Source organism: Syngnathoides biaculeatus, chromosome 17 (assembly GCF_019802595.1).
Source record: "Syngnathoides biaculeatus isolate LvHL_M chromosome 17, ASM1980259v1, whole genome shotgun sequence".
NCBI classification, from domain to species: domain Eukaryota; kingdom Metazoa; phylum Chordata; class Actinopteri; order Syngnathiformes; family Syngnathidae; genus Syngnathoides; species Syngnathoides biaculeatus.
This window is the reverse complement of record NC_084656.1, coordinates 7,135,295-7,152,539: the sequence shown is the minus strand read 5'-3', so window position 1 is coordinate 7,152,539 and position 17,245 is coordinate 7,135,295. Positions and strand designations below refer to the sequence as shown.

At 40.7% G+C, this 17,245-nt stretch overlaps 1 protein-coding gene across 3 annotated transcripts in view; it reads right to left on the bottom strand.

Annotated features, from left to right (window-relative positions):
- Positions 1–189: 189 nt before the first annotated feature.
- rab27b (RAB27B, member RAS oncogene family) overlaps positions 190–17,245 on the bottom strand; it is a 59,476-nt gene continuing 42,420 nt past the window's right edge. For all 3 annotated transcript variants that reach the window (XM_061801751.1, XM_061801752.1, XM_061801753.1), the window contains exons 2-6: positions 12,639–12,810; positions 6,046–6,134; positions 3,109–3,212; positions 2,864–2,987; positions 190–1,437 (exon numbers count right to left, since the gene is read on the bottom strand). In XM_061801751.1, coding sequence (XP_061657735.1) covers positions 1,251–1,437; positions 2,864–2,987; positions 3,109–3,212; positions 6,046–6,134; positions 12,639–12,791 — 657 coding nt within the window. In that variant the 5' untranslated portion in view covers positions 12,792–12,810 and the 3' untranslated portion in view covers positions 190–1,250. The remainder of the gene's footprint in view (positions 1,438–2,863; positions 2,988–3,108; positions 3,213–6,045; positions 6,135–12,638; positions 12,811–17,245) is intronic.

Genomic DNA, 17,245 nt, shown 5'->3' with positions numbered 1-17,245 from the left:
CATAATGTAAGGCAGATAGAGGTGTCATATGATTTTAGATCAATGGCTGACTTGCGCAAAATAATCTAGAGATTGAAAGTTAGACAGAGGCTTTGATAAACATTTAACTGATGGAAAGCAAAGTGTAAATAATGGTCTTTTGCCAGAAATTCAAAATTAGGCTGGCTAAGCGTAAACCAATTTAAAAAAAAAATGACCTGATGGCTAGTAGTCATTAGCGAAAGGCATAATTTTGTCACTCTCCAGTGATACACATGTACCGTATATCCAGATGAATTTGCTTTGAACAACATCTCACCCCCCCCCCCCCCCCCCGGTACAATTTATAGACATAAAACACTTTTCAGATGACAATTTATGAAAACAAATGCAACCCTAACTCTAACCCTACATATAAAAGGTAAACATGCACAGTACATGGAATACAAGTCTTGGACCACCATTAGATCTGTAGTTTTAGCACAGTTGCACTGTACAATATGTATAGCTCGATAATATATATATTTTTCTAAATCTCTATTTGACAATATTGATGATATAGAGTATATCTCCAGCCAAAATGTGATGCAGCCCTCTAAGTTTGAGGAGTTTCAGCAATTTTTGAACGAAAACCTTTTTAAAACAACAAAACTTGTGGAGGCCCAAGACTATGGCGAACTAGTATGTCGAGCATGCCATGAAAATTTCAACAGAGTGAAGAAGACCAAACCATGGATATCATCAATACAGTGTCAAAAAAGAAAGAAAAAAAAAAAAAAGGTAGGGCACAAAACAATGAAATGCTTCAACAAATATAGATTGGGGGGGAGAAGTTGTTCAATCTGACAATGGAATGTTCTTTGAAAGCCAACCAAAAAAAGGAAGTCACGTTTCAGAAAATGATGAAAACAATCCATTTAACGCAAAACCTCTCAGAAGCTGAGATACGCACCAGACTGGTAAAATGTGGGAGGAATGAGGAACAGTAAATGTCTGACCTTGACTCCAAACTTCACCTAAAAGTGAACTCAGGCTTACGTTATCAGACTGCAGTACCTTGAAAAACCCTTGGAGAAAAAACAAGAGTTAATTCCGCTCCATGGTGTAATTTGGCAACAGAATTAAATGGTGGGAGCGATAATGAGAGAAGTGAAATAAAGGAGATGAATAACATGACACCAAAGAGGCATGCAAGCGAAGATGAGGAAAGACTAAGAAAGTGCGGCAAGAAGAGAGTACGCTTAGTCTCTTCCTGAACGAGCTCTTGCGCTTTAGCATGCACATTTCTTCTCATCGGCTTGCGGGGCGGCGAGCTTTGAGGTCCCCGTGCCATTGGAAGCCTCCGAAGGCGGTTTGTCCACACACTGCTCCATTCTCTTCATGACCAGGTCCAACAGCGTGATCACAGACTTTTCCACCTCCACCCCGGTGGCGGCGCTGGTCTCGAAATATGGGATCCTGCCAGCAAGGAGGCAAGTGAAGTCGGTTTAGTTTTTTTATAGCCCCCAATTCCAAGCAAATGTTATCTGGAGGCACTTTCCATGGCAGGAAAGCACAAAAGCTTACACAAAAGCCATGTAAGCTCTTTAGTGCTTGCGCTCAATAAGAAACCTTAAACAGAACTCAAACTTGTTGGGAGGCAGCTGCTTAAAGTATTACTTAAAGCTCCACTCTCATGCCTATAAACATTCTAAACTAGATATTGTAATGAAAAATACATATAACATTGTTCACTTCAATTTCTATACAAAAAAATAAATATGAGCGGAGAGCGCGTCATCCATGCGCAAAGTTGCGGAAGTCTCATTTGACATCCAAGTGGCTCCCATATTGCCTGCAATGTCATCAGCAGATGTTACACTGGGACATTCGCCATTGAAAACATGTAGTGGCAACTTGCTATGGATCACGGAAGCTCTTTTCAAAGAAGAGAACATCTGACAATCGAGTGAAATGACCTTGGCAATATTACCCTATCGTTTCGAGCCATATTCAGATGGTATGCGGAGCAGTTCTAACTAACAAAAGACTCCCCACCAGTATGTAGCGTACTTGGGAGGATCCATGCCGGGCAGGGGGGAGAGCTCCTTTCTCCTCCAGTACCCAGCCAAACCACCTCCGCGTCAGGGCCAACGCGAAAGCTGTCCCTGGCGGGCAAGCCAAAGCGTTGCCTCCGTGCCAATGTGCAAAGTAGGGTGCCCGGACACCGGTGGCGAGTGGGGAGAGAGCCGGGCCAAGCCACCTTCCTGCCCGATTGACCTCCGCGTCGGGGTTAACGTCAGGCCTGGCCTTGCGGCGAGCCACAAGGCCGTGCGGGGGCCATCCTTCCCCAGCTGCTGAAGTCAACACATTTACCACCCATGACCTATGTATGCGGATCTTTTGTTAAGTTGTGAGAGGATTACGCCCCCCACAAACTATAGTTTTTTTGTTTTTTTTTTTTACTATCTCTATACACATCTACTTGTCATTTGGAACCCACGAAGGTCTCGTCCTTTACACCCGTGCAATCCATTTTTCACAACGAACCGGTCTTTTTGAAAAGTATGAAGAACGAATCCATCCTCCCGAGTGTTCGAACAATATCCAGCAATACAGCGAGCCGGCATTTTGGCTAACACGAAGGAACAACGACCAGGTAAAACGAGTATAAACAGACGAGCCAGCCTGTTAACGTCACTTCCTCCTTCTTCTCAAATTGAAATAGAATCCCTCGAGAGGATTTTCATGGCAGGAGTTAGAAAAAGTCACATACGTCAAAATCAGGTTTTGTGGTGAAAAAAATGGATGGGCCTGCCTTTTTTACATTAATAATATACTAAAAATCATGCATTTCATGAGAGTGGACCTTTGATATCTATCGCACATGACACTGTGGACGTACCCGTATTTGTCTGCCAGTTCCTTGGCTTGTTTTTCTTGAACCTCACGCTGGTCAGCCAGGTCTGCCTTGTTTCCAACCAACACTATGTCCGGGTTCTCACAGTAGGCGTTGGCTTGCAGCTGGCCTGGAAGGCAACATCAGGCATCCAATTGAGCTTTTTTTTTTTCTTTTTAAAGGATCCGACAAACATTCGCACTTTTCTCTATGGCAGTCTTAGTAGCTGAGACTCGACGTCAACAACGTACTCATCCAGTTTCTGACATTGAGGAAACTCTGCTGGCTGGTGAGATCAAACATCAGCAGGAACCCCATGGCATCTCTGAAGAACGCTGTAGTCAGACTGCGGAACCTAGAACGCAAACCCAATAAACTTAGGGGCACCATTTGCAGCCATTTTAATTGGGTAAATTTCCATGTGCTCAAGAGTCATCCACTGTGCTGCCATTTGGTAAACTTAAACAGTTTTTGGGGTGGAGAATACCTTAATTCAATACTGATAACATACAAGACTTGGATAAAGTTTACCCCATATTTATGATAGGGTGGTTTATCTTTACCTACCACTTTGCAATAATTAATAATGTAAATTTGAGATGATCTTTAATAATTTTTTACAGTGTAGGTTTGTGTGTGCAAAAATGGGCGCACACTTGATTGGGCACAAAAAACAGATTTGTAAACTGATCTTCTGGGTGGGCACAACCAGAATTGAATATGCCAAACACACTAAATTGCTGCTCGGTTCATTGTACGCTTTGGGGAAGAAGTACTGTTTATTGTAGCTGTTGGGCAGAAACCTTGTACAGTGGAACTTTGTTAAAACTGACCTCGACTTCACGGATACTGGATACCACTGAGACTCAACAATGTTCTCAAAATAGTTTCCATTTGTCAATTGAAACGCCGCTGACAAAAAATGTAAGAGTTGGCATGTTCTCCCTGTGGCTACGTGGGTTTTCTCGAAGCAATCTGGTTTCCTTCCACATCCCAAAAACATAAATTGATTAGAGACTCCAAATTGCCCTTGGTATGTTTGTGAGTGTGGCACAGATGCATTATTTGCCTTGAGGATGCTCGTGGAAAAGTACAGAGAAGGTCAGAAGGAGCTACATTGTGTCTTTGTGGATCTAGAGAAAGCCTATGACAGAGTACCAAGAGAGGAATTGTGGTACTGCATGCGTAAGTCTGGTGTGGCAGAGAAGTATGTTAAAATAGTACAGGACATGTATGATGGCAGCAGAACAATGGTGAGGTGTGCCTTAGGTGTGACAGAGGAATTTAAGGTGGAGGTGGGACTGCATCAGGGATCAGCTCTGAGCCCCTTCCTGTTTGCAGTGGTAATGGATAGGCTGACAGATGAGGTTAGACTGGAATCCCCTTGGACCATGATGTTCGCAGATGATATTGTCATATGCAGTGAAAGCAGGGAGCATGCAGAGGAACAATTGGAAAGATGGAGACATGCACTGGAAAGGAGAGGAATGAAGATTAGCCGAAGTAAAACAGAATATATGTGCGTGAATGAGAAAAGTAGAGGGGGAAGAGTGAGGCTACAGGGAGAAGAGATAGCGAGGGTGGACGACTTCAAATACTTGGGGTCAACAATACAGAGCAATGGAGAGTGTGGTCAGGAAGTGAAGAAACGGGTCCAAGCAGGTTTGAACAGCTGGCGAAATGTGTCTGGTGTGTTATGTGACAGAAGAGTCTCTGCTAGGATGAAGGGCAAAGTTTACAAAACAGTGGTGAGGCCGGCCATGATGTACGGATTAGAGACGGTGGCACTGAAGAAACAACAGGAAGCTGAACTGGAGGTGGCAGAAATGAAGATGTTGAGGTTCTCGCTCGGAGTGACCAGGTTGGATAGGATTAGAAATGAGCTCATTCGAGGGACAGCCAAAGCTGGATGTTTTGGAGACAAGATTCGAGAGAGCAGACTTCGATGGTTTGGACATGTTCAGAGGCGAGAGAGTGAGTATATTGGTAGAAGGATGCTGAGGATGGAGCTCCCAGGCAAAAGAGCGAGAGGAAGACCAAAGAGAAGGTTTATGGATGTGGTGAGGGAAGACATGAGGGCAGTTGGGGTTAGAGAGGAAGATGCAGGAGATAGGCTAAGATGGCAAAAGATGACACGCTGTGGCGACCCCTAACGGGACAAGCCGAAAGGAAAAGAAGAAGAAGAAGAAGAATGTTTGTGAGTGTGGATGGTTGTTTGTCTCTCAGTGCCCTGAGATTAGCTGGCAACCAGTTCAGGGTATACCCTGCCTCCTGCCCGATAGCAGCTGGGCTAGGCTCCGGCACTCCTGCGACCCTTGTGAGGATAAGCAGCTCGGAAAATGGATAGATGGAAAAACTGTTAGCCCCAGAACTGGCCAGTCTTGTTTACTGGGACCCTGACGCACTTCAGGCAGAGAATGGGAGTGATGTATTTGTGGGTCAGATACATAATATTACAAGAACCAGTTCTAAAAGAGGTGCCTTTTTATTTATTTGTTTACAAAAACTTTGTACTGTACTGCCCATTTTAGGCCATGAAAAAAAAAAAACCTACAAAATCTAGTACTGTACAGTAATGTGGATGTGTAAAAATGGTATTGGATGTAAATATAAAGTATAATACCATTTTGAACAAAGCAGTGTTTGGAAACTCAAACAAGATGGTATTTTTCGAGTTTGCTCAAAGGTAGTGGTTTTGCTATATACAAGAAATGGACTGTAATAAAAAAGGCAAAAATATGTATTACATGTAAATGTTTTGTAAATACATCCAACACAAATGCATAACCCTGTGCAACAGATGACAGCCTGTACGCCGTGTATTGATTTGGTGCGATTAGTTTGTCTGTCTTTTTTATTTAAAGCTCTAGAAAGTATAATTTAAAAAAAAAAACTTATGCAAGTGACTGAGTCACCCCAAAGTGAGTCATTCATCCCTAATAAGACCTTTTAACAGATCAAATCCTTTTACAGAGTACAGTCCAGGCACATGAACACACACCATCACCACAAATGAGTCATCTCTACTGTTTGTAGGTTGGTTTTGGTATTTTCGGCCCCATTTTTCTCATTTTATTATAATTTAACTATTTCAAACTGAGCTAAGAAAGCATACATATATGTACTACGAATCTTATTTATTTGATGGGGCACCTAAGCAATGATAGCTAGAATTGAAATTTACGCACCTCTCCTGTCCAGCTGTGTCCCAGAGCTGGAGGTGAACCTTGAAGGTTTTTCCTGCGGTCATTCCATTGGGGTTGGAAGCCGTGTACACCTGGGGAGGAGAGCGACTTCAGATTAAATTTGACAGTTTGAGGCATATGTAGTTGGATTAGCAATTTGGTTCGACGGGTTGAACCGAAGAGAAAAGCAGCACAATACGTACGAGTATTGTGTTTTTAAAATACCCATTTGGTCATGAGTCACTTGACATTCACAATTCTTCACTTCATCTTTAATATCATACCAGAGTTTTCCTTGTAAAAATCGTACATATAAATGTGCAACCTGATTGGACATTCCTTGTAATGTACTGGTCAATATACTGGAGACCACATTTCAAAATTAAAAAAAAATCCTGGCTGTCGATTTAATAGGTCTCACAGAATCAGAAAAAGTATCCATCTATGAAAGCATTAATGACGTATTTCAGTTGTTTCCTATCCTGCACTAAAACTGGTGTCACAGCACATCAAAGGGATAATCTATCAAGTTTGTAATTTGCATCACATCAATGAGGCTAACTGGACAACGGCAGCTGTCAATTAGTCACCCGTATGAAATTAGGGTAAGAAAGAGGGCGGGAAAATTTGCCGCTGACCTCCCCACCTTGGGATGTAAATGGTAATAGAGCAGCCGCGAAAGAATTCAACATCAATGAATCTTTGGTGGCGCCAGGGTGGCTAGTTGTTGACAGCTGGGATAGGCTCCAGCACTCCCCGCAACCCTTGTGAGGATAAGCGGTGAAGAAAATCGATGGATGGATGAAGCTTTGGTGCGGAAGTGGCGGAATCAAGAAAATGAACTGCCCCAAGTTAAGACCAAAAGGTTTACATGGGAACAAAGCGAGGTGGCGACAGAAGATGTACTTGGACAATGGCTGATGGACATAGAACAGTCGGGAGAAGGGTTCTTAAGTCACCATTCGACTCGGGGCAATGACGATAGTGGTGGTTTTGTTTTATGAAAAGGCGTCGTCTCTCCACCTGCGCAAGAACTAGCGTTGTGTAACAGCGGATTACAAGAAAACGTTGATTAAATGTGTGCGTATTGTTAAATGCAGCAGAATAGAATGTTGAATTAAACTCAGTTTTGCATACATTATCTTTTTTCGTAGACCATGTGTTTTAGGATGTGCCCTACTATACGGTGCGCCTTATCTATGTTTAAAGTCCAGAAATAAACCGCATAATTGAGACTGCGCTTTAGAATCCATTGCTTTTTATGGTGCGGAAAATACAGTATTCAGTATATCTGCCAAAGATTATTTCTATTTTTATATCTTTATTTGCTTTTATTCTGGTTATCTAAAACAAACAAAAACAACCACATTGCAATTCACATGTTGCGGACTCGACTCCTGTTTGTAATTATTTGAAATGTCTGTTTACAGAATGTTCTGTGCCTAATGAGTCTAATTGAGGCATTTGGCGAATAAAGTGTTTCTGATGTATCCAACTACAATCTACTGGGAGACTGATCATTTCAAGGGTTTCTTTGATAATCAGAGAGTGGGAGTTCACCTAATAAATCTATGATTCTCAATTTTCCATTTGAGGACCACAAACTAAGAAGGTATACCTCAACAGGCCTGAAAAGAGACAACTGGACAATGGATACTGTGGTCCTCTGCTTGTGTACGGGTACCTGCCTCGGGATGTGTCATTGACATCTTTGATTGTCACAGATGAGACAAAATCACTGTCTTTGACATGAGACACACTAAAAAAATAATCCATGAAATCATGACAGTTTAATTAAGGCAGTGTTCAGTTCTGTTCTGGTAACATTTTTTTTTATTTTTGGTAAAATGTGGGGAAAATACAGCATAATTGGAGGAAACCTATGTTCATGTATCTGTATTCAAAGAGCATTACAATACTACTACTTCTTTTCCTTTTGGCTTGTCCCGTTAGGGGTCACCACAGCGTGTCATCTTTTTCCATCGAAGCCTTTCTGGTGCGTCCTCCTCTCTAACACCCACTGTCTTCATGTCCTCTCTCGCAACATCCATCAACCTTTTCTTTGGTCTTCCTCTCACTCTTTTGCCTGGCAGCTCCACCTTCAGCACCCTTCTTCAAATATACTCACTCTCTCGCCTCTGGACATGTCCAAACCATCAAAGTCTGCTCTCTCGAACCTTGTCTCCAAAACAACCAACTTCGGCTGTCCCTCAAATGAGCTAATTTCTAATCTTATCAAACCTGTTCACACCAAGCGAGAACCTCAACATCTTCATTTCTGCTACATCCAGTTCTGCTTCCTGTTGTTTCTTCAGTGCCACCGTCTCTAATCCGTACATCAAAATAAATAAATAAAACGTCAGGCAGTGTTCGCTCTAAACTGCGCGCGTGCGCAATTGTGCACCGCTGATGCAGTCTCTTTGCAGATATTCTGAATTCAAATTGAAAGTATAACATACAGCTATTCAGTTTGTGGCATTTTGCAATGTGATTTAATGAGTGAGGGGTGACCAGTTATTACATCCATTGGCACAATTCATATACGTACTGTAAAAAATGAAACGAAGCCACTGGTTTCTTTTAGCCAGCACACAGAAGTCTCTAAACACTACCGCTGCTCCGCCACACTTTCTTTTTCCTAGTTTACCTTACACCCTCCCCCCATCCCCACTCTTAAAGACGTACACTCATAATTACAAATGTTACAGTACTTACGCAGCCCATCAATGTGTTTTATAATCACAGCGTCAACCACCGCTCCTTTAGTTCGCAAAACAGTCTGGGCAACGGAGACCAAAGACGAGCAATACTCTCAATATTAATGGAAAAAGTTAAAGAAATGCTGTTGTTTTAAGATGGAATGACTGTCGGAGTATGTGAATAATCGAAGAAAGAGTGGTTAAACTGGATGAGATTTTCTCTTTTCGAGTGGGAAAGGTCTGGTCTGAAACCAAAGTAGAAAGTGCAGGATCAGATGTGTAACTTTAAAATTCCACCTTGGCACAGCCTGATCCAGAATGAAAGCACAGAGAATACAATGCACAGAAAGCTAATTCTGTATTTTAAATATACATACATATATATATATATATATATATATATATATAGTATAATATGTCACATAATCATATAACATGGGAGCATCATCACACCCCGTCGTCGGTAGCTCACGAGAGGCTGGCTGCTTGAAAAGTAGATCTTGGGGTAAAAAAGTCTGGGCACCCCTTATCTAAAACATCACTAAAAGCAGAGGAATGAAAATTGATAAATGAACTTTAAATACTTTATGTATTCTCAACATTATATACAATATATGTAATTATTCATGTATGGAATTAGCTCAGTTTTAATAACTTTTGGAAAATTAGATCAATACCTGCATTATCATATTGTATACAATCAATGCATGCATTTGGATTTTTACAATATTGTACATGTCATGAGCGAGACTCGAGTGTGGACCCAAATGCACGACTCCAGAGGCAAGCAGGCAGTACAGAGGAAGCCTTTATTCGTTCCAAGGTCGGTAATCAGTGAGTCAGTCCAAACAAGCAGAAGTAGCAGTAGCGGCAGGCTTACGAGGTTGGTCGGGGAACAGTACACGGAAGGTAGACGTCAGGCATACGGTAGTGCGGGAACTTGGCATGAGAGGCAACGATCTGGCAAAGGACTAGTCGTCCCACAGGTTCTATATGTACTGGGTCGAATCAGTGGTCATGAGGCGCAGGTGTGCGCCTTCTGATTAGCTGGCCACACCCAGCCTGGGCTGGAATCCAGGAGCATAACAATACATCTGTAAACAATGTGTACATACAATCATGAAAACAATTTGCTCACACTTCTTTCTTCAGTTTCTTGTTCATTATAATCTGTGGTACTGTCCAACAAAATAACACTGAATATAAACGCTAAATTGTATTATTAAATATAAATTTGGTAATTATCAAGAAAACCATGGAAAAAGGCTAACTTTTTATTAAACTCCGAGAGCTATTTTCATTGTCCTCATATTTTTACAAAGAAATGTACCTATAGCTGCACTTGCCATTAAAAATGAACAAGAAATTTATGAAACAAGGGGTCCAATATTTTTCCCATTACTATATTATTCCTATATTTATACGTACATACAGCAAATTACTCAAACTTGATACTGTGTGTTTGAACTTTTAATGACATCTCCCATTGTCAACAATACATTGTGCACCCACTCAGCGCAATGCTGTTTATTCTTTGTGTACAGCGACATGACACTCGAAAAGCGGACCTTTGTTCTAGACGTGGCTAGTGAGTGGCTTTCCATTTGCACTTCGGTGGATTTTTAGTCTTCTCGCACCACCCGATTTCCGGAGCGGTCTCCGACATGGAGTAAAGCCTGTATCCGGGTTGGAGCCCTTCATGCTTTGCTTCCATGGGTGCGCGCTCGTGCTAAGTTCACGCGTGCTATCGATGCGATTGATCTCGTGCTGGTAACACTTAATCTCGTGTGCATCGACTGCAATAATCCTTATCAGCACATGATAATCAACTACATAGATCTGAGTTTGCTCATATAAACTCATGAGCTGCGGACTTTGAGGTTACATGAACCTCTCTGCAGAAGACGGGAGCTGGTTGGCAATTTGAAGCCATTTTATTTTCCACGCTCCCACACAATCGTATACAGACAACCTCTGGGAAGACAGACAGACATTGGCCGACTGTCGATCTTTTGTGTACTGGCCTTTAAAGGTCACATATTTTACCAAACCAACTTTTTCTCATATTTGGGACGTAATACTGGCTCTATTGTGCCTCAGTAAATGTGGAAAAAATGAACTAAAGTGAACCGACGCATTTCTGAGTTTCAGGTATTTTTCTACCAAGAGGCCTGAAATCAGGTCATCTGAATTTCTTGAACTTATCTAGGTCACATGTGAAGTTAGTCACTAACTTCCCTTCTCCCGACCCAGTGGTGATATACAATACTACCTTATAACAAGGTGCAAAAAATTATAGGCTATTCAGCTAAAATGGAGAGAAAAACCAGAGACACATGGCCGAAAACTGAAGACAACCATCAAAATGGATCGCAGAATAACAAGCTGTCAGAAGGGCCTTTTTTGGTCGCTCATATGACAAACCCACGGTAATTTTTGCAGTGAAATTGACACTTAATGTACTTGATAAGTCTATCGATGTTCAAAAGTCACTCTATGAAGGTCTAAATAATGAAAATATGGGACCTTTAGGACACCGTATGAACTGAGTGCTGTCCCGGAATTTACTTTATTCCTTTATTACACTAACGGTAATATGAGAGAAAAAAAATGGTACCATGCTATTTTGAATGTCAAAATACGTACCTTGGTACACAACTGGTATCGGTATATGGTGCAACAGTAATGGATCGTGAACAGGATAGGACACCTGGAAATTCACCTTGTTTTACAAACTTACAAGTTACAAATATCACAGTCCAACCACAGTCCTGGGTAAATTTAAAGCATTATGTTTGGTACAATGGAATAGCTAATGCTAATAATGCATACATAAAGGTCCTTAAAATGAGGCATTGACTAGATTATATGACTTGGGGGGAGGGGGGGACTTCTCACTCAATCACGCGCGTTCATCCACGCGCACACTGGAAGTGAGGAACAGTAATTTATCATGGACCTCATCTGAAGCAGGAGGATAAAATTAGCGTTGACAATATTCTCTCTCTCTCTCTCTCACTCTCTCTCTCTATCTCTCTCCTGATGTAATGAAAATATTTAGGTTAGAAGGCTATGTTATGAAAAGTTCACTGAATGTTGTATTCATATACATTAATGAAATGCACATGCTTTTGCTTGAGCTACACATTAATCAGGTGTAAAATTGACATGTGTAAGAATGTAAGGAAACCAATACGACCATTTGCCCATATTTTAAATCTCTTGTTAGTTTTTGCTCATTTGTATATTGCATCAGTAACTTTGTGTATGTGTACAATTAAGTCCTAAATGTTACAGGAAAAGAAACCAAGAGTTTATTGCATCTCTTAACTCCATGGTTGACTTATAGTCAATAGCTTTCAGACAGCTGGGAACTAGCCGTTTTCCCATGTGGAAACCCCTACTTCCAAATTAAGACCAGTCACATGAGGCCAAACAGACACAACAAACTGCCCCATGTAATCTGTTTAACTTGTGCTATTTTCAAACGTTTCCATCATCCACGATGAAAAACACCACCGCCATGAAATGAACTGAATGATTTCACTAGTTGGCCGCTCTGTGTGAGCAAGAGTCATGATCTAAAAGAGGTTATTGACAAACTATCCAATTACCTAGTAATGACAAACGGAAAAGGTCTGACATAGAAACTGGGAAAATTAAACTGCTCAAAGACCATGCTAATGACACCGAATTGGTAATTTATCTGAATTAACAAAAGGTTAAAGAGATGCAACAGCATGTTATCAGTAAACACGTTAAGTTTGTTTTCAATCGTCCAGAAGGGTTCCATGGTAAAAGTAAGAAATAAATAAGCCTTAATCACTTATAAGGAAGATGTTGTTTGGTGATGAGCGAAACGTTCACGTGTCATACTTTTGATGTTCATAGCCTTACCACTCTTTTTTCCCTGAAGTCGATGCCGACTGTGGTGATGAACTTGGGGTTGAATTTGTTATCTGTGTATCGGTACAAGAATGTTGTCTTCCCCACACCAGAGTCTCCCAGGGCAAGGAGCTTTATCAGGTAGTCATAATCCCCATCAGTCATAGTGATGACCAAGAGAAACCTGAACAGGAAAGAAACAGATGCATGTTAACATCCGTGCATACTTTTTCGATTTGGTAAATGTCTGGACGGTATTCAGAGTGCTTGACCTTGTCCACATTTTGAAACGTTACAAGCTTCATTTCAAAGAGGAATACATTCATGTTGATCTAAAAATAAGGGGGAAAATCACAATTTGACCACATTTTTAGCCAGCAGTAGCTGGTTGGTGGATTGAATCTAAGCGACGTCAGAGGGGAATAAACCATTAACACCTTTCACACACGACAGAATGAGTACGCTCAGTTTACCTTTTATCACAAAGGCCTTTTGATTTTTCACAGACGTAATTTTGATTCGTGGGCAATATTTGCTTTGCCACAGCCTCTTTGAAGTAGCCATTGGCAAGGTGGCAAAAGGGCAATGCATACCTTGAGTTACCAGTGACTCCCAACTAGTGTGGTGTGGCACATTAGTGTGTTGTGAGAGCTCGTCTGATGTGCTACAGGAAATAATCAACTGGTGGCGCAACTGTTTAGAGCGTTGAGCTTACAGTTCTGAGGAACTGGGTTTAATTCCCGGCCCCGCCTGTGTGGAGTTTACATGTTCTCCCTGTGCCTGCGTGGATTTTCTAAGGGCAGTCCGCTTTCCTCTTCTCCTCCAAAAACATGCATTCATTGGAGACTAAATGCTTCCAGGCACCCCTGTTAAAAAAACTCTCCCCGGCCATTCATTAAAACATGGCTTTACTGTGGCAGTAACTGACATCTATCAGTCGGCAAAGGTATACAAAGTCATTTCTAATACTTTAAGGACTCCAGGCAACCACAGTAACAGCCATTCAAAAATACGAAACACGAGTGAACCTTCCCCGGAGTGGCCAGCAAACAAAATTAAAAGAAAACACCCCAAGTGAACCGCTAAGAGTCGTCCAGGAGGTCACAATGGAATGCAAGACAACATCTAAAGAACTACAAGATTTTATCATTATTTGGGTTATCCTTGCCTGAGACGTCCATTTGTTTCATGATTTTAAACAAAGTAGGTAATCAATCACGGCACTGAATGTAGAAAACTGAGGATCAATGTAATGTATTGTTTCTAAATATCTGTCAGTCCTGACATGGAAAAAGCAGGGGGGGATGTGCGCAGTTAAGCCTATTGATAGGTTGTCATGGAGATCAAGCAACCCTGTAATGCAAGCATCTCTGAATTATCAGGAAGGAAGAGTTTAATTTCGGTGACAATTGCAACAACAACAAAAAGGTGACAATTTACAACATTATGCAAAAGAGGTACCCCGACATGCAGCCTGTACAGCGCCTCCTTCAGAACAGAAATTCAATATTTACCGACTATCGGAATCATTGCTCCATAGATTTGTCGAGCTCATAGAAGAAAAAGTAGACCCAAGAGCGTGCTAAATCTTCTATCTCAATAACAAGGAAGAACAAAAACATAAAGCACCACAGAGACATTAAAAATTCATGAAGAATCAAACACAACAGGGGAGATGGGAAACAACTGGCACAGTATATGCAAACAGTGTGTAGCTCTATGGCAGTAATTTCCAATCTTTATGAAGCCAAGGCACATATTTTACAAAAGAAAAAATCTACTCGCACAAAAACAAACAAAAATGACACAAAAAGTAAATTGATTAATTGCTGTATGTAGGTCCTGCCATCTAAGAAATGAGCATTTATGTGTTTATATCAGTCAGTACGACTCACAGGCATGAATCAATCAACAAAGATTAAAGAAACCCTATTTCCTGTTTTTTGTTTTTTTTTAAACATGGTCTTTTACCTTTTTTTTATTTTTTTTTACAGTCACCCTTTGAAGAACAAATGATAAGTCCAGACTATCTGCCTCTGGCATGAATTGCAGAATGGATGGAGGAAACAACTTGGCGTATATACAGTATAAGAATAGGTGTGTACATTTTCTAAATTGCTCACTAATGGTCAATTGCACATGAAAAGGACAACTGACATTGGTCAGAGAAACCCAGACTGATGTGTCCTCGAGACTACATCATTTTAAACGATGAAGACACTTGTTTAGTTTCGTTCCTGCTCTGAGGACACTGGTGAAGGTCTTTGCTTAAAGCAACAATCTGGTTCCCACAGTCAATAATCAATAACTGCTAAAGGGACTAAAGGCTGACCCTTAATTATTTTGTCCAGACATTGTCTGGGTTGCCTCGCAGATTTGAAACCTTTGAGTATTTCAGAGCCACTTAACCAAGCATCGAGGCACACATGTGACAGTGCCCGCTGAGTCCTTCTGCTTCACCAATCTGTAGCGTTTGAGAGCAGAAGGCTTTTTTCACACCTCCATCGCATTTTCAACAAAAGAATCATTGATCGGCGCTTCTGCATTTTTGGAAAAATCTGTACCGGCAAGTCAAATCAAATGGTTGCAATGATACAGGCAAAACCTGACCCGGTTGTGTCATTTGTCATACCACTTTTGAAAGTTAAGTTTTGGTATAGACATGTTTGAATTTGAGCGATGCCACTCCTGAGTCGGGTTCCTTATTTAGACTACGATTCCAAACGATTCTTGATTCTGATTCTTTAGTGGGCTGTGTCATAAAAGTGCGTGGTTTGAATAAAGGGTGGCCAAACTATGAATATCCATTTTCTTTGCACAGCGCAGTATAGAATAAAATAAACATTTGACTTGTGGTTCTTTATTTATAACAAATATCAATGTCAAACATATGAACTAAAAGGAAATGCGTGGAACTATCCTAATAAACTTAATATTTCATTCATATTTCAGCTCAGAGTTAAATATAGCATTGTAAAAGCATAATTTTATCAAGTCAGATGGTTTAGATAGGGAGGTTTTAACTTGACTTGCTAGTTTAACTTGTAGCCTTTTATTTTGAAAAAAACACGGGCATTTTAGCCCAAAAAGTAATTTTACATGGCACTGGTGAGACCCCCACACCCCATTGGAAGGAAGCCATGATTCCTTTCCTTACCCAAAGATGAAGTATAAGGTTAGCGTTTGTGATACTGTGAAACAATATTGATGTCAATTTTGTCCCAAAAAGCCTGATTTGCACAAGAACCCTTATTCCATATGTTCCACTGAGGCAACTAGTAATTCATTTTAAAGTTCAGAGAGACTTTTGTCCTTTGCCGCCGCCGTTGGGCACAAGCACGTCTTTATGCATGTTCCTCTTCATTGATTTTTCACGCTTATTCTCCGGGGGGGGGAGTTGACTAAGAATTGCAACTGACAACCAAAATGTTGAAAGGTGAACGGTGCTGGGAGACCCGGGACTTTAGTCCCGGTTTCAATCATTAGGTCAATGCTAAGTGGCTACGTTAACATTACTAGGTAAATCAGGTACATTAACCAATTTGTTTTATTCACGACATATCTAAAATTAGAAGATAAAATGAGTGGAAAAAAAAATTCTGCTGACAAACATTTTTTTAAAAATGCTTCAGTAGCATATATTAAGGATGGCACCAAGAGAAATTTGCAAGCATTGCCAATTTTCTTCAATCCCTCCTTAATCCCACAGCAGCACGTAGACCAACAAACGCCACATAGTGCCTCCACAGTTGGACTTAAAAGGTCAGCATGGAGGATGGTATTCCAAGACGAAGAACTCTAAAATAGCTGGAAATGGTTTATTGAAGAATTTTTAAATGTAACCTAACCGAATCACTTTGGAAACACCAATTAAACTAATGCAGTGCAGTTCTATATCACTGCAAACTTCAACTACAAAAATATCACAGTTACTTATACAGCTTCTTATTAAATCTCTATCTTGTTCAGGTCTGTTTGTATTCAATGAAGAATTTAACATTTTACAGTATTGTTAAGAATGAGTAACAGTAGTGCATCACTGTGCTGCCTTTGATATTCATTTTTTTAATCTACAAAAAAATTGACGTGAAAATGTTCACAGATACGAGACATCTGTTTTTAACAGCTGTGATTGGCTGGTAACCAGTTCAGGGTGTGGCCCACCTTTTACCCGAAGATAGCTGGGAAAGGCTCCAGTCCTCCCACGACCCTTGTGAGGATAAGCAGCTCATGAAATGGATGGATGTATTTAACATATTGGATAGTAGCAAGTAAAGTATGTGAATCTTTTGGAATTACCTGGATTTCATCATAAATTGATTATATCTGGTCTTCATCTAAGACAACACTGTGCTTAAACAGATGGAGCAGACAAACAATTATATGTTGTCATGTTTTTATTGGACACATGACAAATATAATTTACAGAGCAAGGTGGAAAAACTATGTAAAAACTTTGGGTTAGTGACTGCTCCGAGCTCTTCGCGTTCATGACTCATCCAAACTAGAGTCCAATCAGCATGACAACATTGGAAATGGTGGTTCAAGCTTGCCCTGGACTATAACAATCACACACCATTTTTGAGTTTGCATTTCTCAAAATGCATGTGAAAAAAAAT